The 22,658-nt window shown below is 31.7% G+C and overlaps 2 protein-coding genes and 1 non-coding gene across 3 annotated transcripts; 2 read left to right on the forward strand and 1 right to left on the reverse strand.

Moving 5' to 3' along the window:
- Nucleotides 1-13,608: 13,608 nt before the first annotated feature.
- LOC145088698 (protein NETWORKED 4A-like) lies at nt 13,609-16,621 on the reverse strand. Its single transcript, XM_079027089.1, has 3 exons — nt 16,450-16,621; nt 15,432-15,540; nt 13,609-15,320 (listed from the first exon to the last, which is right to left on the reverse strand). The coding sequence occupies exons 2-3, from the start codon at nt 15,520-15,522 to the stop codon at nt 13,873-13,875; spliced, it is 1,539 nt and encodes a 512-aa protein (XP_078883215.1). The 5' UTR covers nt 15,523-15,540; nt 16,450-16,621; the 3' UTR covers nt 13,609-13,872.
- A 2,533-nt stretch (nt 16,622-19,154) lies between these two features.
- TRNAI-AAU (transfer RNA isoleucine (anticodon AAU)) lies at nt 19,155-19,228 on the forward strand. Its single transcript has one exon. It is a non-coding gene; the product is annotated as a tRNA-Ile (tRNA).
- A 1,703-nt stretch (nt 19,229-20,931) lies between these two features.
- Nucleotides 20,932-22,207, forward strand: LOC145090830 (uncharacterized). The gene is made up of 4 exons (XM_079028890.1): nt 20,932-21,317; nt 21,401-21,542; nt 21,634-21,777; nt 21,858-22,207. Exons 1-3 carry the CDS (start codon nt 20,980-20,982, stop codon nt 21,775-21,777), a joined length of 624 nt encoding a protein of 207 aa, XP_078885016.1. The 5' UTR covers nt 20,932-20,979; the 3' UTR covers nt 21,858-22,207.
- The last annotated feature ends 451 nt before the right edge of the window (nt 22,208-22,658 follow it).

A 22,658-nucleotide genomic window follows, 5' to 3' on the forward strand; every position in this document is an offset into this window, starting at 1 on the left:
GCAATTAAGCCGGTGGTCCAAGTGAAGTGCGACGAGTCATTAACCGTAAAAGGAGGACGACCGTAATCCGGAGTAAATGCAAGCTGCCACCGGTCACCGCCCAAGAACACGCATGCCAATTGATGACCTGGCGGTTAACAACACTTCGCCAGTGACGTAATGCCATGTGGCACAGTTGATGACAGCCTGCTTTTGTTATGCTGATGTCATCCATGCTTCTAGAAAACGTGATACCCAAGACAAAAAAAAAAGTCAAAAGCTTCCCTTGCTTACATTTTTATTACTATTTTTCCTTTCTATAAAAATTAGGAATATAATTTTCTAGAACGTTCAAAAATGGGATTATGGATTATATCACGTGCGATGCATCACAAATCCTGCAAATAATTACAACGGTGTAGTCATTTTCGGAATCAAACAATAATATTAAGGATATCATGTATGAAAAAAAAAACATTTATAACAATACCGAGAAAATAGACATAGTTTTTGAATTTGAGATAGATAATATATTATTTTTGATATATGTTAAATTGCTACAAATTTATATCAACACTACACAAATTTCCGCCTATTATGATGCAAGAATAAATTTATATTATAAAAAAATACCAATAAAAATATGTTGTCAAAAACTACTAAGTTATTTTTACAAACTATAAAATAAAAATTCTAACAATAATATAAAATATTATTATCATTTTAACTATTATTGTTGTTAATTAATATTAAAAACTTCTATTATTCAAATATTACTTCTATGTAATTAACATATATAAAGATAAATTTATTATTATAATAAATATTAAAAATTGCTTAATACTACATATTGATTAATTAAAAGTATCACGTTTCATTTAACCAAAGTTCAACTAAATATTCATTTATATCAAAACGAAATCATAAAGGTTCATAATCTGTATCATTTGTACAACCAAATAAAATAAAAAGATCATTAAAATAAATAAGTTACTTTCATTAACTATGTAATACTAATTAATATATATATATATATATATATATATATATATATATATATATATATATATATATATATATATATATAAAATATAAAATATTATCGTTATTTTAACTATTATCATTGTTGATAACATTTTTTAGTTTGAAGTTGAAAACTTGTATCATCGTAATAATACTCAAATGCAGTTAACATACAAAGAAAAATTTTATTATCATAACAAATATTATTATAACGTTCGAAAAATACCGAGTAAAATTTTCATTTTAAATAAGTCAAAACTATTAAAAAAACAATCAGAGTAAAAGTATTCTTAAAACATTAGAATAAATCATAAACAATCAATGCGGAACAAATCTACATGGGATACAATGCGATCATGTCAGACTCTTCCTTTTGAAACTAGATGTACCCAAAAACATTGTAAACATAAACCGTAAGCACAAAGCTTAGTGAGTTCCTCTAAAATACATCAAACAACATAGCATATCAGGTTACCAGGGAGATACTTTTGTTTCGACTTCAGCTTCAACCACCGTCGGTGGGAGGAGTAAAGGTGAAGGGAGGTCATGAACAACTAAGTCTGGAGAAGTGTAGAGGCAAGATTCGATGATTCTGGGCGTCATTCTATTGATTCCGACAGCGGTCCGGACAGGCCCGATCCAAGGGTAGGGCGAGCTGGGCTAAAGCCCATGGCAGCAATGTGGCAGGGGGCTTCATAATATGTATAGTTCTCATGGGTATATTTTAATTAGGGCCCAATAATTGGTCCAGATCGCATGTCCCCTACTCGAGTCCAGCACGCGACATAAGCCAAGAAGCGAAAATTCATTTCCAGCGGCTAAAAAAAAAAACTACCTTTTATTTAACTTGCAACTGTTGTGGCACACCTAATAGGGTTTCGAGAGTCGGGAATAACTGGAAAAAACGAGGAGACAACGGCGGTATATCAACAATACACGAAGATACCAATGGTAATTGATTTCTGATTTCTTATTTCCATCGAAGATGTTAGTCGCTTAAACCCTAAACTACAATTCTGATTTCATTTGGAGAACCGAGTTGCTTGATTTTTGATAATTGGATTTTTAATTTCAATAGAATTAAATTCTTAATCTTTTCTCGGTTTCTGATTCTTCTGATTTTTTTATTTCAGTATATTCAAATTTTTTGAAGCTTTTTATGATATTACAGTGATTCTTCTTCTTTCACGATGCAAGTTTGAGTTTTCAGATGACTAATAGATTTCATTTTTTCATTTACAGAGGGAGATTGTGCAATGCTGAAGAATCTGGTGGCCTGAATCAACCCACAGCAGCGTACATGGTATTTGAACATTTTATTGAAACTGCAAAGATTTTGTTTGAGATATAGTTTCTTTCTATCTGAGTATACATTAGTTTTATTTCCAATTTTGAAAATGTTATCTTTTAGTTACTTTATATATTTGCTCGTTAGATATAGAATGATTATTTTAAAAAATAACACATTTGTCTATTAGCATATGTTTTAATTATGCTTAAAAGGCAATATATTTCTTTAAAAGCTCAAAGTTAATGAAGAATTTGAACATCTATAACTTGAAATGAGTAAAAAAACCTATAGCAACTCCCATTTCTAATACCCATGCCTTTTTTGTTTGTTAAATAATTGAAGGTGTGGATCCACAAAGTCTTGTTTTTTCTTAATTAAAAGAAGAAAATGATACCAAGTTTTTAATATATTTTTGAAAACACTGGTGCACCATATAGTTTATCACGAATAGGGAGGTTGATTGGGATTTTTAGCATGAAGAAGGTCGATGGTGGCGGTGATTTGTTCATTTGATTGAATTTGATTTGGACTATCTAAAATTTAAATTGGGTTTTGATTGGTTATATGTTTTATTCTAAGTTTTGATTTTTTTTAATAGAGAAGAATGTGATGAAAAAGAATGAGGGAAAATTCATCATTTTTATATCAACTAGATTATGACCCGCGTAAAACGCGGGCAATGATTAAATACATATCACATTAATAGGTGGCTTTGTCTTAGGTTGAATTTTAATAAAAAAAAATGTTAGTTAGATTCATTGTTAGAGTTTTTGATCCAAACTTAGTAGATAAAAATATTTAGTATTTATATTAGAGCAATTTGGTTTTTTAATACAATAATTTTTGACATAAATAATCTATGTGATCTTTGTTTTATCACAACATAATGCGACTTATTGATTAAAACATGTTGTGTAGTTGCTTTATGAATTAAGTGTGTTCGGCGTACCAACCCTCATGGAGGCTGATATGGCTCTTCTCATATCGGCCATGTAAAACCAAAAACAACAATAAGTTGTTACATGTACCGGCAACATTAAATTTTGCAAAGAAATTCGATAAACATTACAAATAAAGTGAGTTGTCATAACCATAAACATCAAATTCATACATCGTAACCTGGTCGATTTTAAAGTATTTTTCCTTATAAAAATTAAAATATGATTTTTTAGGCTACACCCAATCACATATACATATCTTCCGATCATATAAATTATTACAAAAAAATGTTATTAACAAAAATATAATATTAGTTTCATAATTTGCTAAAGGTTAACACTAATAAATAATAATAAACTTTCACAAATCTTACATTTTGGTCGATACATGCAACTTACAAATGAAATTCGGTTTAGATGTTTGATTCAAGAAGTGCATCCATTTATAATGCTTACCAGTTTTGATTGTTTCCACTTGAATGTGAACATTAATATTCTTGTAGAGAAATGGAACTTCAAATGAGCTCTACATAGCCAAATCAGCAAACATGACAACACAAAAAGAAGCCTAACTTGGCATATAACCAAATTTCCAGCAAATTTCAAAATTTTAAGGTTTTGTTGAACAATTTTTTCAATTTATCATAATTTTATTTTTTTACAACCTTATATGAGTAATCAAGAATTTAAATCAAGTGAAAGAAGTAATTATTCATTTAAATCCAGTAAAAAAATTACAATATTGTGAAATTGCATATAATTTACATGTTTGCTTATTGTCTTGGAGGTACCCGACCACTTGGATATGTATTATTATTTGATTAACTAGTGCATAAATTACATCATAGAATATGAAATTTAACGATTTTTCAAATTCATTTACACTTGATTTAACAATAGAAAATAGACAAATTTATAATCATGAAATTATGCTTAATTCAACAAATTTGTTATTAAAATTAATAGAAAACTAAGTTTCTTGAAGAAACATTGATGGACAACGTGTTTGACCAAACATTGGTCAAGATGACGTAAACAATTTGATCTAAGGGTGGAAATGTATAAGTGAAATACAATCAAAAATATTTATTGCTTTAGATGATGAAATAAAGATTCTCTTTTAAACATAGAATGCAATCTTCTATTTTGTATATGTAAATGTCATACACATTGGTTCGTAAGACATATGGAAGATATGGTGGATAACCTATTGACTCATGTTCAAATCATCGCACTACTAAGCCTTTGTGGCCATAGAGTTTCGCGTGCAGTGACTCTGTGTCATGAGGCATAACCTCATGTTCGCAGCGGGGGATTAGTCGGTGCGTGAAAGCTGGCCCGAAAACCCTCGTTAGGGAAGTTCCATTTCCAAAAAAATGTAAAAGTCTTAGTCTTTGCCTCTCTCTAGCGTCATTGTAATGAGTTTTATTATTTAAATCTGTAAAATTGTGGATATCATTAATATCTAAAAAATAATAATATTTCAATGATAAATGTTTACTAATAAATTTTTCAATAAATTCACAAGATATTGTAAATTATTGTTTTGGAACGGTTAAAAGATTTATAAAAGTTTATAATTTCATAAAAAGTTGTAGTTTGCTAATATTTATATTGAAGTTGTAATTAATAACATTATAACAATGTTGACAAATTCACATTCAAAAGGAATAATAAGGTAAAAAATGATTAAGATTCTAAATTCATATGAGTTTAAACCCAAAAGGCAAATAGATGAATAATTCAATATTTCATAAAACCCAAAAGGTATTTAAATGATCAAAATTCTAAACCAAAAAACAAATAGTATTAAACAAAGCAATCAAAAAACAAACCTAAAAACCCAATGGTATGTAGACATAATATGAAATCAATTATACTCAAATCACTCAACTACTCATATAAAATCACGAAAATCATATATTATTTTTCTTTATTTGGAATTAACAGTTTTGGTTTGCATTCTCCATAAGTACAATCTGCGATTTATGTTAATGATCGTTTGGTTGAGGACATTGTCTCCATATTATCAACATCATAAACACATTCCAAGTTGTGTTTTAATACTTCATGTCTAGACATTTTTTTAAAGGATGTCCACTTAGTTAGTGGACTTGTTACAATACTTTTATCAAGATTCGAAGTCGGTGTGACGTTATCACTAGTAAATAAAATTGCATCCAAAATATAGAAAATAAATTCATATGTCAATCTAAAAGTTAATAATATTTTAAAGTATTTAAAATATTAGATTTTGTTATATTATATTTAAAACCTTTAAATTTAATGTGTCTTGACATCCGAATTTTGCCGATAAAACGTTAAACGAATCAGATTACGACGCCTATAATTGTAGTACATAGACATATGTTAGTTGATCAACTAAAATCTAAAAAAAACGAATCTAATAAGTGTAGTGTTTGTAGTATGTTTTGTAAAAGAATGTTACCTGTTCGATGTTAATTTTTTTTTCCAATTCAAAAGTGATTTTATTATCAACATTGAAGTTTGAGATTGCATAACCATCAACATTGTTCTTCAAATTATAATGAAAAATTTGAATTTTGAACAACAACTTTTTATCCAAAAGTAATTTCAAATCAGACGGATAAATCTTCATATTACCCTCCTAAAAATGGAAAAACTAACGGTTATAAAAATAGACAGACAAAAATTAAAAATTAGTTTTATGTAAATGAAGTTAATACCGATAACCTCATTAAACTTTTGAAGCAACTCTAGTGTTTTTTTTTTCAGAAGTTTCTTTGCGTCACGATCAAATAACGTAAATGACACCACGCCGGTAAAGTCTTGTAATATAATGGTGATTTTGAAACTAAAACCATTGATAGAAACAAATTCAATAATATAAAATTTGAAAATTTAATCGAAGATTATAATAATATGTATAAAAGAGTTATTGAAAACCTTGGAACAACAGATACGTCTTTGTTCATGCAAGTTGAAGTGTAACAATAAAAAAAACTTCTTTATCCTGCTTTTGATCCGTTCCACTAGCTTTGTTCATTTTATATAGGATATACTGGAAGATAAATTATGAATAATATTGATTTTAATTTTTACTCTTAAATATTTTGTTGATTTAATGGGATTATATTAGATTTTATTGGTTAATAACTTAATTATTGATATTCTTGTTTAATGAGTTTTTAAAAAAAATAAAATAAAATAAAATATAAACGGGTTTGAATTTGGAAATCAAAAGCTATAAATAAGGGAGTTAAATTAGGAACAATATTAATTAGAGAAACTGATATCATGTATATAAATAGAATGATATGTTTCAATTGATAAAATAATTACTGAATTTAAAGATGTTATAATTATTATAGATTCTATAATTAAATGTAATTTTGTTTGAATTTTATTTGGGGAAGATGATGTCAGCAGTTTGATCTAATGGTGGAAAATATAGGATTAAAACACGATCAGTGGTCCTGATTGTTTCATCGGTAAATTAAAGGTTCTCTTTTAATAATATTTAAAGATTGTAGTATTAAAAACGAGATTAATGTTGTGTTAATGATGCCCTTAATATATATATATATATATATATATATATATATATATATATATATATATATATATATATATATTGGTCAATCGTTTAGTACAACTAAGCTAAAAGGGCATTATTTTGGTATCTCGCCTTGGGCATTAAAACTCATTGGACCGGTCCTGATTACGGTGTCTCCGACGGTGGTCCGATGGTTGGTCCCAACTTCAATGGAGGTCGAAAGAAAGGAAAGAGGAACATCCAATTTCATATTGGCAGTGGTGGAATGGGGGTGGGATTGGGGATTTAATTTAATTTATCTAATTATTATAAATAATAATTTTAACTTAAAAAAATTTAAGGCTTGAAATTAGTGGCTTATATTTGTTTTCAATTGTTATCAACATAATAAATGTTTTCATTTGAAAAAAAATATATATATATATATATATATATATATATATATATATATGTTTGAATTTTGATAAGTCAAGCATTAGACAAATGTATTCATCGGACATGCACTTGTATAGACAACCAATCCACTACATAAGTTGGCCTTAGAATATTCGCAGCAAATGAGATAAGGTTTTTGGTTTTTCTGTTCTATTAATTTGTTGAATTTAAATGGGAAAAAAATCATGATTGAATAAATTATAAATTTGTTTTCACTTACCTTAGTAACATTCGTATTTGGTAAACTATATGTATTAAATTTGTTAATTTGTGTTTCTTGTTGAGTGCCATGGCTATATAATATGCATAAATGATAAAATTTTCAACAATGGTGTGGTGGTTTAGGTATAAAGCAACAATAATCTTTAGCTTGCTTTTAAGGATCAATCAAATGATTTGAACCCAAAAATGAAACACTTGAATGTGAACACTAGTTTCCATTTCAAGCAAAAATAATATTCTTGCATGGCGTAGCGCCGTAGCCACCTAGGTAGGAACTACATTTGAAAACAAAACTATAGGGAATTTTTGAATATATTTATATTTTTTAGGATTATTCATCAAAATACCAATATCTAGGCCGTTGATTTTTAGGGCTATGTGTAAAAAATGAGAATGGTCCCTAAATATATAATTTTTTTTCTATATATACGCAAAATTTGTTCATACTATAATAATTCGATAAATATTATAAAAACAATCAAAACAAAAGAACGATAACATGATCTATAATCTTACATAGTGTGCAGCCCGGAGTTCAAATTTTAGATCGATTGATTTTTAGCAGACACAAACTAAATGAAAATTGAAGATCTCATTAATAGTAGTTCAACGATAAAAAGACAGAAAAAAACGGGGTCTGTATGTAGAAGTTATGAGTTTTACACGGTCATTAAACAGTGTAATCTTCTCATACTATTAAATTTAAAATCGGTCAAGAATTAGCTGATAGAGTCAAAAGGAGAGTTATAGATCTTGTCAATACCTACGCGTGGATATAAAGAACATCGAAAATGGGGCTCGTATGCAAAAGGTATGTGGTTTAGAAGTCGGAAGGGTGCTGTAGTGAAGTGGGTGATGTGGCACAATCTGAGCCTTTGCTTTCTCCCCACCAGATGATGAAACGTGGCACCAACTCGACGAGTTGGACTAGAAACTCGATGAGTTAGGGGCCAGAAACTCGATGAGTTGAGCCGGAAACTCGACATGTTCATCACTTTTTCAGCCTATAAATACCACCCGAGAGTTCCTTTATTTTTCACACCTTAAACCCATTCTTCTTTTCTCTACTCACTCTCTAAACCTCCCAAAACACCCCAAAAGCCTAAGGAACTTCCCTAGAACTTGAAGAAAGCCCCAGAGTGCCCGGAGGCTCCGAGAAAAAGAGTTTTTCGGTTCAGAAACTTTGCCCCCGCAGAGTCCGGTTTTCAAGCAAACCACCCCGTTTCGTCAAAGCGAAGCTTTGTCCAAGTTGGAATCACCACCTCATCAGGCGAGTGCATAGTTACTTTCATCTTACACATAGATATGAAATATTTTATATAAATTACGTGATATGTGTGCATATTATCTGTTTATCTTGAGATCTATGATGGAAGAAAGATTTAAACCTTTCTTTTTTCTTCATATTTGAACTGTATATGTATTTTCTTTTCAGATCTAAACCTTTTTCTTCAGATATGAACTATATATGTATTTTCTTTTCAGATCTAAACCTTTTCTTCATATTTGAACTCTATATGTCTTTTCTTTTCAGATCTAAACCTTTTCTTCAGATCTAAGTTGTATATGTATTTTTTATCTATAAATATGTTGGGTAGAACATGGGTAGATGAAATAGTTGGTGTGTGATGAAAGATGAGTTGGAGGATGAGATGAAATGTGATATAGATCATGAGATGAGGGTGAGAGGTGAAAATGAGAGAAACCTTTACCCAAGCGTTGGCCCCGTCATCTAGCAGAATATGGATGACAACCACAAACTATTCTAGACGGTCCGGTGGAATACTAGCAGACTCGCAACCTGCAGGTGTTGTGAAAGATATGTTCACCCGGTGTACTCTAAAAACCCATTGACATGTATTGCGGGTGGACTCCTGAAAATAATATGGTCGATAAATAAGATAAACCCTGGCAGTTATGGACTTAGCGCCTGTTGGATGAACTCTGGCAGCTATGGACTTACTGTCTGTTATATAAACCCTTGCAACGATAGACTTCGTACTTATTCCTTAGGAATAAATAATGAGGGATAGACGATTCATAGAGGTGATATTTAAGAATAAAGAAGATAATTGGGATGGGTAAATGGGTTAATTGTTTGATGATGAAACATAATAAATATATTATTGTGTGTTGAAAACCCTATGTACTCACCAGGTTTCCCAACCTGACCCACCTAGTTTATTTGTAACACCGATAGATTAAAGAGATGTAGATCACTAGTGTAAATGAATGGAAGTTCTGTTTATGCCTATGCATTTGTATTGATGATGATATCCCACTGTTTTAAAATGAATAAAATACATTTCTTCAGAAATGTTTTGATAACATATTTATCATGTTCTTCGGGGAACAAATTCCGCAACGTTTTTCTTTAAAATGATACTCTGATTTTCAAAATAAAGCATAAATAAATCGGTTTTTACGGCCGTGAAAATAGGGATGTTGTTGGAATAGTGTCTAAGCTCGTAACTATATTTGGTATTTACTTGACCCGGTTGTGCATGGTCCTTTTGGGTTGCCTTCTCCAAAGCAACTTGACAAGGTAATTTAAGGAGAGAGAGAGAGAGAGAGAGAGAATATTATGGTTTATTAATATCTTATAAGAATAATATATTAAAGGAGAAATCATATTTATTTAATTAGTATTCGTCAGAAATTAATTAGGAATTAATTTGGTGACTAAAAGAGATTAATTAAATAAAGGGGTATAAACTGTCAAATGCATGATAGTTGAGTTTTGGGCTGGAGAACCTAATGGACTAAGAGGGGAACGAAATTATGATGGGGATCCATCATATTTTTGTCCAAAGGCCCTAATCTAGAAGGTTCTATGGGTTGCTTGGTGATTAAGCTGTCCATTAGGGTTTAGACTGAAACCCTAGCAGTCAGCAGTATAAATAGGACCCCTAGGTTATGGAAATCAGCTACCCTTGATTCTAAGAGAACCCTAGGCCGATTTCAGCGCCTCTCTCATATTGCCTTCTTGTTTGTGGGGTTTGTGAACCATTAGAGGAGTTACATTTGTAACTCTAAGCTCAAGATCAAGAAGATTACAAGGATTCAAGCTACTTGGAAGAGGTAAAACACTTAGATCTGTTTTCTTAATGATAATTTCGAATTATATATGATAGATCTAGTTTTGTAAGTTTTGGAATCAAAGCATGTACAATAGAGAAACCTAGATCCAAGCATTAGGGTTTGTATGAGCACATAGGAATGTTTCTTATGCATAAAACCCATTAAAAGTCACATCTACTACCAATGGCGTTCATCGGCCCCCTCTATCACCCTGCCTCCCCCATCTCCGAAACCGTCACCCTCATCCTCTGTTCCAAACTTTAACTGTCTCTTTTCTCATCTACCACCAGTAACCTAAACACACGTGAAAACCCCATCGAAATAATCAATTTTCGTGTTTCAGGCTTCTAAATTGAGGGGCATGTAGCTCGTCGGTGAATAGGGAAAGGGTGGATTGGGGAATCCCTCTTCTCTATTCCATCCCTTTATTTGCTTTAGGTTTGATTTCACCTTGGTTCTTGAATAAATCAGTTTTCTTGCCAGATTGAACTCATTGAAGTTGCAGGTTTGTCACTAGATACTCCTTCTCCCCTTGTCGTTCCTATCGTAGCCACCATCTTTTTAGGATTCAGAGCTATCGACGATTTCGACCCTACTTGGCTTAACTTCTGGATGTACAATTCAGATCTGTTGGCGTTCAGGTAACAATCGTGGAATACATCATAGATGGGTCCGATTGGTATGGTGGTAACCGCGAGGGGATTCTTTTTTAGATGTAATTGGTACAAGTTAATTACCCAGGTAGATGTTGTTCCACCATTGTTAATATGGCCAAATGTAGATGTTGTTCGATGGAAATGTGTTTACAAACATGGATTTCAATTTTTCTCTGGTGAATAAATTCTTGGGTGATAAGAAAGACTAAATTCTTGTAATTGGTTGTGGTATCGAAGGAGAAGAAAATTATATAGTTAAGGTATGGGTGGAATAGGAATGAGGTGGTGAGACCTAAGTGATTAGGGACCAAATATGCAGATTACCTCAAATCATAGGGAACATTTGTGTAATTTACCCTTTTAATTAGGTATGAATTTTCAAACTCATTTTTTCTAATTAAACTAAAAACACGTTCAAAAATGTATTTTTCTGCAAAGAATAGTTCAAAATCCTGAAATATATATGGATTTTACAACCTAAATTTCTATATAAAAAATATTTCAAAATTTTAGTTTTTTTCAGGAAAAAACAGTTTTTGAACTTATTTTTTCTTTTGAGAAAAAATGAGTTAAAAGCTATATCTAGTTTAAAACTTACAAAATTTCGAACTTAATGATATTTGTGTTACTTAGTAAAAAAATAGTCGTTTCCTAATATCTCTTAAGAAAAGATATATAGATATTTAATACGCTATCAAAATCTCCTCTATCAGTTGACCACGTGACTTTCCAGTTGACCTCTTGGGTTAATTCAAATGAAATATTATACACCTATACGAACTGTTTGACATGATTTGGGTAGTTACAGCACGTCACAGGAAGTTTTCAATGAATTTAAAATGAAATCATGAAAGCATGTCTACGAAGCTTCCCTTGAATCTTATATTGATTGTTTGTCCTGTCCATGACTTTTTTTAAGATCTACGGATCTTGGGTTTCTGTTTCATTCTTGTTAATTAAGATAAGATAAAGTTTTATATCAAATAATGTTTCATTCTTGTTGATTAAGATAAGTAAATTTTTTATATCAAATAATGCTTACCGGGTCTTCTTGCTAGAAAAAAAAAAAAAAAAAAAAAACGAAAGAATAAAGATGTTGACCAAGAGGAACAGAAACTATGGCAACCCTTCTAGATAGGTCACAGCAATTAACTGACATGTCGATAAGAAAGGGTATCATTTATTATTATTATTATTATTTTGAATTTTTGAGCCCACTTGGTTGATATTTGATAATTGCTCTGTTGTTGGAAAACAAACAAGAATAAAATAGGAGCGGATGCATGCACTGAAAGAAAGCAAGCAAGCAAAGAATAAGAACCAGGTCTACCATGACCATTTCAAATAATCGTTGACTTGATATGTAAGACCAGGACAAAGTCAAATACCCCCTACCCCAATGCGGAAACAAATATTTAAAATATTATAACTCATCCCTACGTAACCAAATTATTTGGCTTTTGCCAAATCCAAGGTCACTATCATTGCCACAACTCTAACTTGTGTTACACAATACATGTATGTATTAGATAATACAAGATTAGACTAGATTAGATTGAACTGAAAGACTATAGACAAAGTAGGGGTATGTATGGGCGGTTTGGTTTGATTATTGGTCAAAATCGAACCATAATCATTACAAACGGTTAATGTATTTCGGTAGCCATTGGATATCGTTTATTAACAGTTTTGGTTAACGGTTTATCGGTTAAATCGGTTGCGGCTACCAGTTATTGTTGGTTAACCAAGATTGGAATTTTTAGAAAAATAAAAACCACAAAATTACAAAAGTAGATCAATGACAAGTTCAAACATAAAACGAAATTAAAAATCATGTGTCTTTTACACTTTCACTACTAAAAATGTAATCATCAAATGGGCATTCAGCCTTATACTAAGAGTTATCAAAATTTATGAATTAGCATGACAATTGATATAATACTACAACCAAAGAAACAACTTTAACAGTAAATTGTTTAGAAACTCTATTAGGTATTTCTCTTTGATTAATTTTTAATTTTTCTTGTGGTAGTCATGGATAATGATCAAATGGGGAATTAGAAATATTAAGTTATTAATCTATATTTACTATTCCAAATTTCTAGAATATATGTAATTATTTTTTAAATATCGATTCGGTTAATGTTGGGGCAGTTTCTCTATAAAACCAAAACTAAACCACTATATTTCGGTTAATATAAAATGGAAACCAATCAATCTGTTTAAAAATGGTTAAGTTATTTCGATTAATGTGGTTTCGGTTTGTTTTTTTTGTTATTATGTTCACCCCTAAGACAGACTTTACAATATGATTTTCCATAGGAGAATGCAATCTCACAAAAGTCCGTTGGGAAAATTCAATATATGACAAAGGTTTGAGACAAAAATTTTAAAAGATGCACATTTTGTGAAATTATTACCAAAAAAAAAATCATGATAAAAGTATACATAAAAAAGAGTTGAGTCTTTAACTTATTATTCTGGCATAGGCTTCACAATGTCCATCGTGGACATTTTTTTAACATTACTAGCAAAAGAAAGAACTAAAGTTCTGAAACTGAATGCTATGGCAGGATATATTTATCTTCTGACACATGAAATGAATTGCTTCAAAATTCAGAAGAAGAAAAAAAAAGTAGTAACAACATCATGTAAATCGGAGTAGGTTTGTACTTCTTGTTGAAGAAGCTTTCACAGATTTGGTGAAGTTCAAGAAGTCAAAACAGCACGCCTCCTGTTGCCAACAAATGCTTGACGAAGCTCTTTGTATCCAGACATGTAATGTTCCAATGAGAATGACAGCTGTCTTATCACTTCCCTTTTCTCTTCAGCTCTATCCGACATCACTTCCCTCTGCCTTTCCACCTCTCTTTCCAACTCCACCATTTTCAGTTCTACTTCCTTTGTAAACTTCTGTGCAGTATCAAATGACGAAACTACCCTCGCATGCTCGCCTTGTAGCCAACTCAAACGGGTCTCCAGTTCTTGGATTAAATTGTCCCGAGAACACATTTCAGCTCGAAGATTATCAAGCTGAGCTTTCACTTCATCTCTCTCTGACATTACAGCATCATGCTTGTGATTCAGTTCATCAATCAACTCACATTTTTCCATTACTTCTGTTTTTGATCTTTTGAGATCGGTTTTCCAGTTGTCTTCTTTGGCAGAATGACAACTTTTCAGTAGTGAAATTTCGGATATTGACTGATTGATTTTGGTGTTTAGTTCTGTGATTTGATCATCTCGTACTGATATATCAGCTACACATAAGTTTATTTCTTCATTCAGTTCAACAATTTTGGTTTTCTGTGACTTAATCTGGATCTGTAACAAAGCCATTTCTTCCTGAGTTGTTCCAAGTTCAATAATTTTGGTAGACAGCTCACCTTTCACCTCTGAAATTTCATCATTTGCTGCCTCTAACTCTTCTCCCAAAGTTTCAATCTTGAGATTAGACTCGAAAATCATAAGTTTCAGGTCAGACACTTGCTCCTGTAGCTCAACCACCTTGGCTTTCTCAGCTTCAAGATGGGCATTTTGTGAATCTATATCTGATTCGTTCTCATGGATGTCATGCTTCAACTTTGTGTTTTCGTCTACTAAAGTTTGAAGCTTTGTGTTCAAATTTAATAGCTCTTCTTCCAAAACTGAAATCTTTTTAAGTAACACATCAGGGTCTTGGGTTTTTGTTTCTTTTACCTTGGATGCATCATCATTGGCTGGTGAAATTAGAAGCTTGTTGATGGACATGGAAGATTCTGATTCGGAATCTGATGATAAGGAGAAGGAAGACTCTGAGGCTTCTCTTCTAGTATTATAAGAACCACAGCCACCGGAGCTCAGAAGTACATCAAAACCGATTGGTGTCATAAACTTATGTGCACTCTTTTGATCAGGGGTAAACATCTGAGTAACTTGAGGAGAGCTTGAATCAGATGAATCAACAGACTGGTTTTTGAAAAGTGATGAAAGGTTCTTGTTGACTTCTCCAATGAAATGAACATGTTGATCAGCCAACACCCCATGCATGCGTGACAACTCGGTTACCATTGTTGTCAATTTGGACTTCTTGCAATCAAAGGTTTCGTCTGTGGTTTCAGATAAACTTTCATCTTGTTCGATTAGGTTCAGGATTTCTTTGACGCACTGATTGAACCCTAGTTTTTCCAGAAATTTGAAGCTCAGTTAGTGTATGTAACATTCTGAAAAGATTCATTATGAAACAAGTTCATGAAAAGATGGTTAAGCCTCTTTCTTGAGGATCTTACCTTCTACATTTTCTGTAACGCGTATAGAATTTTCTGGCATAATCTGACTATCCTGCCATTGTGACTGTGATTTTGATTCGACTCCCTCCATACCAAGAGACAGAGTGCCCTGCAATATTAGAATAGTAAAGCATAACATTAAGTTAGCTTCGAACACTAATAAAGCAACTTGAGTTATATGTGTCCAAAGAAAGATAAATAGCCAACAAGGCAACAACCCATCAATATGATGATATAATTAAGGGTTTATAAATATCAGGTTCAATTAGCCAAAACATTTTAAAAAATGGCTTGTTTACTTATACATGGTCAATCTGCACTTAAAGTTGCAGTCTGTGCAGATCAGCAAAAAAGCTGTGATTGTTTGTCATCTAAATGCAGCAATCACCGGAAATAAAGAAAAAAAGAGTCTTATTTATTTATACATCGTCGATCTGTACTTAAATTAACAGTCTCTGCAGATTAGCATAAAAAACTATGATCGTTTGTCATCTAGATGCAACAAATCACCGGAAATGAGAAACGAAAAAGAAAATCGAAAGTGGATGTGTTCAACTTGGGACAAGTATCCCCAAGTCTTACGCCCCAAAAGAAAGCAATTTGTATATTTAACATGCATTGATCTGTAAGTTTTGCAGTGTATTCGATTTCTAATCCCAGCAGTTTATTATCACTGAATTCACGCGACTTTCTTTCTATGACACAACTCAAAGGCAGTCATCGAAATCACTACAATCCAGTAAATACATCGGTATAAATCTCAGATCTCAAACAACTCTCCACATAAGAGCACGCCAATGAAGCAAAACGCATGGATTAGCTTCAATTCAATCAGATGTAACACAGTCACACAGATTGTGCAAAACATGATCATAAATGACAACGAAAATAACAACAATTAACTGGACCACCTGAGATCAGTATTAATCACAATCAACATCCAATCCTTTACAACAAATCGAAGAAACATGGATGAAACCAAAATTAATAAGGAAAGTAGCTTACGGATTTGACTAACCTTTCACAGAAGCTGAAATTGATTCGAGACTCGAGAGAATTGGTTTACAACTGCAATGATCACTGATTGAGAAAATCAAAGCTCGTTATGTCTGTCTCTCAGAGAGAGAGAGAATGTATGTAGAGTGTAGACAAGTAGAAACGGGTCAAAAGGCACTCCGAACACGAAGAAAAATCCGGATTTTAGGGACCGGATGTTACCCGCCCTTTCCCGTTTAAATATGTAGTGACTGAAATAGCCTTTGGTTTTTCAAAAGGTAAGGTGATTGGGGAAGAGCCTTGAAGGGTGTTTCAGGTATTTTCAGTCAATAAGGTTTTGAATTATTGGAGACAGCTAAGTGACAGCAATAATTGTTAGGCCCACATGTGATTCGGGGCGCTCAATGCTGTGTATTTCAAAATTTTGGAGATTGTAAAGCGGGAATAATTTTGTAAATATTATAATTGATTATTTTTCCTATTTTGTTAATGTTATAACCATTTAACCATGAGCCATATATACAAAATACTTTCTATATAAATAAATTAATAAATCATAATCAATGTCATTACAAGCATTAAAATGATTACTATAACAAAAAAGTTTAAAATTAAAGTTTAATATAAGAATTTATATATAATTTATTTCGAATGAAAGATAATGTACTCTTGTTATAAAACAAGGATAACGCTTTTTACATAGAAATTCATTTAAGCATAGTTTTTTTTTTATCTTTGCAATTTTTTTTTTGTCTTTTGTAATACTGTGGAATAAACTCTAGACCATATACTCTCTTCTTGCGAGTTTCCCTCCAAGATTTGGGCATAGGCATAGATGGTGCGATATTGGGAAAATGACTTATTAAGGTAACTAACTATTTCAATTGTCCATATATAGGTAATGTTCTTTTTTTTGTACACATTAAGGTAACTAACTTGTTTTGTTTGTTCACATTTAGGTAATATGACCGGCTATCACCCGTTTTTGCTTATGTGGCATCCACCTGGCATTACGTTGCACCTACGTGACATGGTGCATATATGGGAAAATGACTTATTAAGGTAACTAACTATTTCAATTGTCCTTATATAGGTAATGTTCTTTTTTTATACACATTAAGGTAATTAACTTGTTTTGTTTGTTCACATTTAGGTAATATGACCGACTATCACATGTTTTTGCTTATGTGGCATCCACCTGGCATATGACTTGAATACGTTACACATACGTGGCATCCACCTGACATATGACTTGTTTTGTTTCTTCTTCTTCATCTTATTCTTCAAAACAACAAGATGAATTTCAAGCTGATCATCCATGTGATTGCGGCTTACCATCTCGTGTGAAGATTTCAAGAACTCCTAACAACCATGGAAGAAAATTTAGAGTTTGTCAAAACTCGATGGTAAATCAATATTGTTGAATATGTTGCAGGAGTTCTTGAAATCTTCACACGAGATGGTAAACCGCAATCGATGATCAGCTTGAAATTCATCTTGTCATTTTGAATAATAAGATGAGGAAGAAGAAGCCATCATCGACCGATCTAGGGTTTAGAATTAGGGGTGGAATCGTATGACACAGTTATAGTGTAATCGAATGAAGACAATATATGCACCATGCCACGTAGGTGCAACGTATTCAAGTCATATGCCAGGTGGATGCCACATAAGCAAAAACATGTGATAGACAGTCATATTACCTAAATGTGAACAAACAAAACAAGTTAGTTACCTTAATGTGTACAAAAAAAAGAACATTACCTATATATGGACAACTGAAATAGTTAGTTACCTTAATAAGTCATTTTCCCATATATGCACCATGCCACGTAGGTGCAACGTATTCAAGTCATATGCCAGGTGGATGCCACATAAGCAAAAACAGGTGATAGCCGGTCATATTACCTAAATGTGAACAACCAAAACAAGTTATTTACCTTAATGTATACAAAAAAAAGAACATTACCTATATATGGACAATTGAAATAGTTAGTTACCTTAATAAGTCATTTTCCCGTGCGATATTGGTTGGATTAGGATCAAAGGCAACTATTGGGCTTGGACTATGGTGTGATATTGGGCATAGATGTGGTGTGATAATATGTAAACGATGCAGAACAATATGGACGAGAAGAAGACAGAAGGATGCTCCTTTATATTGGTAACGAGGGATAATCTTCAGTTTATTTAAACGTCAAGATACAAGTATTTATACAAGATATATACAAGTATATGGGCCTAATCTACACATACACAAAAAGGGCTAACCAATTACATACATGAACTAGGCATATCTACATACACTAACATCCCCTATCGTTTTTTGACTTATGCACCAACCATGGTTCTATTCAAAGGGCTAATTATAACCATTCCAAACACCTCATAATCCTGCACCAACCATGGTTCTATTCAACAGGCTATTTCTAACCTCGCCCCTTTTCACCTTTTCGGCTATCCATTTGTGTGGATGGTGGAAAGTTTCAAAGTGGACTCTTGTGCCATTTTTAGAACTTGGGTTAATTAATAATCGTAAAAATAAAATGTGATACTTTTTAATATGAAAATGGGCTCTGACACATATCAACTGGGGTAAACACCCCCATGCAGTATAACTTAAATCCGCTAATGCTTCATTAGAATTCACCAATGTCTATGATCGGAAACTTGTTTCGGTTCATAGAAATATTTTATTTACTTGTGGTTAACATAGATGACACAATTGGCCCATTAGCTCAGTTGGTTAGAGCGTCGTGCTAATAACGCGAAGGTCGCAGGTTCGAAACCTGCATGGGCCAATTTTTGAACCTTACTTTTTGGCCATTATTGAGCCGGCCAATTCAAACAAATAGTTTATTGAAGACGATTCAAATTATTTTGGTATTACAATAGCAACGATGCATCATGTTGTTTAGAAAGTTATATGGGTATACAATTTAACTTGTAATATTGCCGATTTGTCTGACCAATTCAATATTTAATGTTCTTACTATATCATTTATTTATAAATTGATTAAAACTAACAAGTAACCTCTCTAACTTTATATATTCATCTTTGTTTATAGATATCGCTTCATTTTTTTTATACTGAAACACGCGGTAGCGAATTAACATTTTCTTTTGAGAAAATGACAAAAATAGCAAAAAAAAATTGAAATTACAAAAATAGCCAAGCAATTTCGCAGATGAGAAGGTCCCATCTGCGAAATGACCTTCTCATCTGCGAAAGTACAAGCACCTAAAACACAGTTGTGCTTTAGGTGCTTGTACTTTCGCAGATGAGAAGGTCCATCTGCGAAATGGCTCCCATCTGCGAAATACCCTCGATTTTGAGTATATAAACGTTTTTTTTCTCCATTTTTCACCCTTCTCTACACAAAAACTCTCTCTAACTTTGGGCTTTTCTCGGAATTTTGGCTAGTTTTTGAAGAAAATGGAGGATTATGTCAACAATCCCGCAAATATGGTTAGATTTTAACTCTTTTAATGTTTAAACTTATTTTTTATTTTATCATTTGTTGTATTATTTAGTGTTAAAAAAGGGTAATTTTGTTGTGTTTGATAGTTTTAATATTTTTTTAGTATACTTGAAGTTTAAATGCAAGTAGAGACAAGTAGAGACTGCGTAGATAATGTTTACAATTTGTTATTTTTGTTGTTTTTTTAGTTGTTGTATAACCTGAAAACTTGTATATTCTTATCGTATAATTGTTTATATAAAGTGCAAAATAGTCGTTTGTATATATATTTGTCGTATAAGTATAACATTTGTATAAGTTGAAAATTTGTCGTATATATATTGTTATAAATTGTTTGTGTTTGTCGTGTAAGTTGAAAATTTGTATAAAGTTATCGTATAACTTGCAAAATTGTTAATTTGATTGTCGTTTTATTTTTAAATTTTTTTGTTTATATGGTTATAAAATGTTAGTTTTAATTAGAAAGATAAAAATTGTTTATATATTTGTCGTTTAAGTTGAAAATTTGTTTAAGTTGAAAATTTGTCGTTGATATATTTGTCGTTTAAGTTGAAAATTTGTTTAATAAAATTTTTATATAATTATTTATGATATTGTTTTCTATCGTAAATATATTTGTTGTATAACTTGGAAAATTGTTTATATATGTGTATGTTATTGTTTTTTATTGGAAATATATATATTAGTAATTAAGAAATTGTATTTGCATTACTAATTTTTTATGTAGTTAGTGCAGTTCGTAATCATATATTTTTAAAAAAAAAATATATTTTTTAGTTATCTAATTTGTTTTTGTGTTTTTTTTGCAGCATGATTTTAGTTTAATGAATACGAAAGCCTTTGCGAACTTAAAAGGCTCTGGCGGTAACATATGGGAAGTATTTGAAGTTTTAGATGATGTCAGACGTGCTATTTTCAGAGATACCGTCTTTGGTTATTTTATTGATGTCCCTCGTTTACAAGGGGACGCATTATTGTTTCATAAAATGTTCATTCATCAGATCCGGCCGAACCCTGTTTTATCTCCAGATGGAATAAAACGTTTATATTTTCGAGTAGGCAATACGAAAATGGTTTATGGGCCGGAAGAGTTTTGTTTGATTACCGGCTTCAATTTTGGGGAGTATCCAAAAAACATTGGGAGAAAAGGGTCGGAAAAATTAATAAGCAGTAAAACAAGATGTTTATTGCGTGAACGGCTATTTCCGGACCATACTAATAGTTCGGTGAAAATCAGCGACCTGAAACGTTTAATTTTAAATCGAACATTCCTAGCACTTGACGACGTTGATGCAGTTAGAGTATGTTTGATATACATTTTGTGTGAAGGTTTTTTGGGTAAAGAAGTTAATGATCGGGTGCCACAAGATTGTTTTTTTTTTGCTGAGAATTTGGATCTCTGGAACAGGTATATTTTGTTTACGTTAAAAGTTCTATTTTATTAAAGTTATAATTTATATAATAATCAATTTTGTTTTTTTGTTTTGTTAGCTTCGCTTGGGGTAGCTATCTCTGGGATTTTACTTATGTTGACCTTGAGGATACATGGAACAAAATACATAATTATTTATCACTTTCTGAGCGTGGTCAAACTTTAAAGTACTCCGTCTCAGGATTTACGGCTCCAATAAGGGTATAAAAATTTTCTTATATTTAAATTGTTTTATTGTTATGTTTTTTATTTTAATTTTAACTTTTATTACTGTAATTGTAAAAAATTATAGATATGGATATATGAGATGATTCCGGCTGTTCGTGCATGTGGATTTGCATCGAGAAAAAATAAAGACTTGCCTCGGATGAAACGATGGAGTGGAACAAAAAAATTGAAATGGGTTGACGTGAACAAGATTTGGTCAAAGATGTAGGTTTAAAAATATTTCGTTTATTATTAATAAACTTGATTATTATACTTTTATATGCATTTTTAATATGTTTAATTTTTTAGGAGGGGCTACCACCAAGACAAAACATGTTACCGGGTGATGGTGAGATGACATCTTCTTATTATATGTCATTTCAAGAGTATGTATATGGTGAAGGGAAAGCAGTTCCATCCCCAGTACGAGACCATTTTAGGAGACAAGACGAATCTTCGTCTAGTATGTCGTCCAGTGGTCGCTCTCATGGTAGAGGTCGGGGCAGTGGGAAACACAACCTAGACGAGGTGTTGAAACGGCTACATGCACTGGAGCAACATGTGTTTATGAACCGACAACCTACAGAGGTTTTTGTTGAAGAAATGAATAATGAACATTTTGGAACGACATTATTTTTGATGATCCGACAGTGTCACAAAGAAATTATGATGAACATGTTAGTTACACGCTACATTATTTATTAAATTTTATTAACATATATGAATACCTGTGTTCATATTTTATATTTGAAAATATAAGTTGTGCAAGATGAAGTGATGAATAAAAACAATACAACTGAAAATGTTTTTGGTGATATTCAAGACGACAAGGTTGTTATAGATGTTACCTTTACGATTTTAATAATTACTTTTTAATAAAGTGTCTTTCGTTATTAAGTAAAAAGTTATATTTTTAATGTAGGTGTTGGAGGAGAGGAATGAGTATGTGGGGAACAAATTTGATGATGATGTGTTTGATGCAAATGATTATAGTGAAGTTAAAGAGGTTCTTATAGTTACATTAATATAAATATTTTGTTTATTTAGATATTATTGTTTATTAAATTATGTGTATTTCGTTATTAAGTATAAAATATTATTTTTAATGTA

The sequence above is a fragment of the Lactuca serriola genome, chromosome 2 (assembly GCF_051521515.1).
Source record: "Lactuca serriola cultivar US96UC23 chromosome 2, Lser_US96UC23_V15, whole genome shotgun sequence".
In the NCBI taxonomy this organism is placed as follows: Eukaryota; Viridiplantae; Streptophyta; class Magnoliopsida; order Asterales; family Asteraceae; genus Lactuca; species Lactuca serriola.

Excerpts from the sequence above, each read along its gene's own strand:
- LOC145088698 (XM_079027089.1), bottom strand. The coding sequence starts at position 15,522 with ATGGAGGGAGTCGAATCAAAATCACAGTCACAATGGCAGGATAGTCAG. Across the intron at positions 15,321-15,431 it reads CGTTACAGAAAATGTAGAAG|GGTTCAATCAGTGCGTCAAA; the intron begins GTAAGATCCTCA and ends TGGAAAAACTAG.
- LOC145090830 (XM_079028890.1), top strand. The coding sequence starts at position 20,980 with ATGGTTTATGGGCCGGAAGAGTTTTGTTTGATTACCGGCTTCAATTTT. Across the intron at positions 21,318-21,400 it reads AATTTGGATCTCTGGAACAG|CTTCGCTTGGGGTAGCTATC; the intron begins GTATATTTTGTT and ends TTGTTTTGTTAG. Across the intron at positions 21,543-21,633 it reads GATTTACGGCTCCAATAAGG|ATATGGATATATGAGATGAT; the intron begins GTATAAAAATTT and ends AAAAAATTATAG.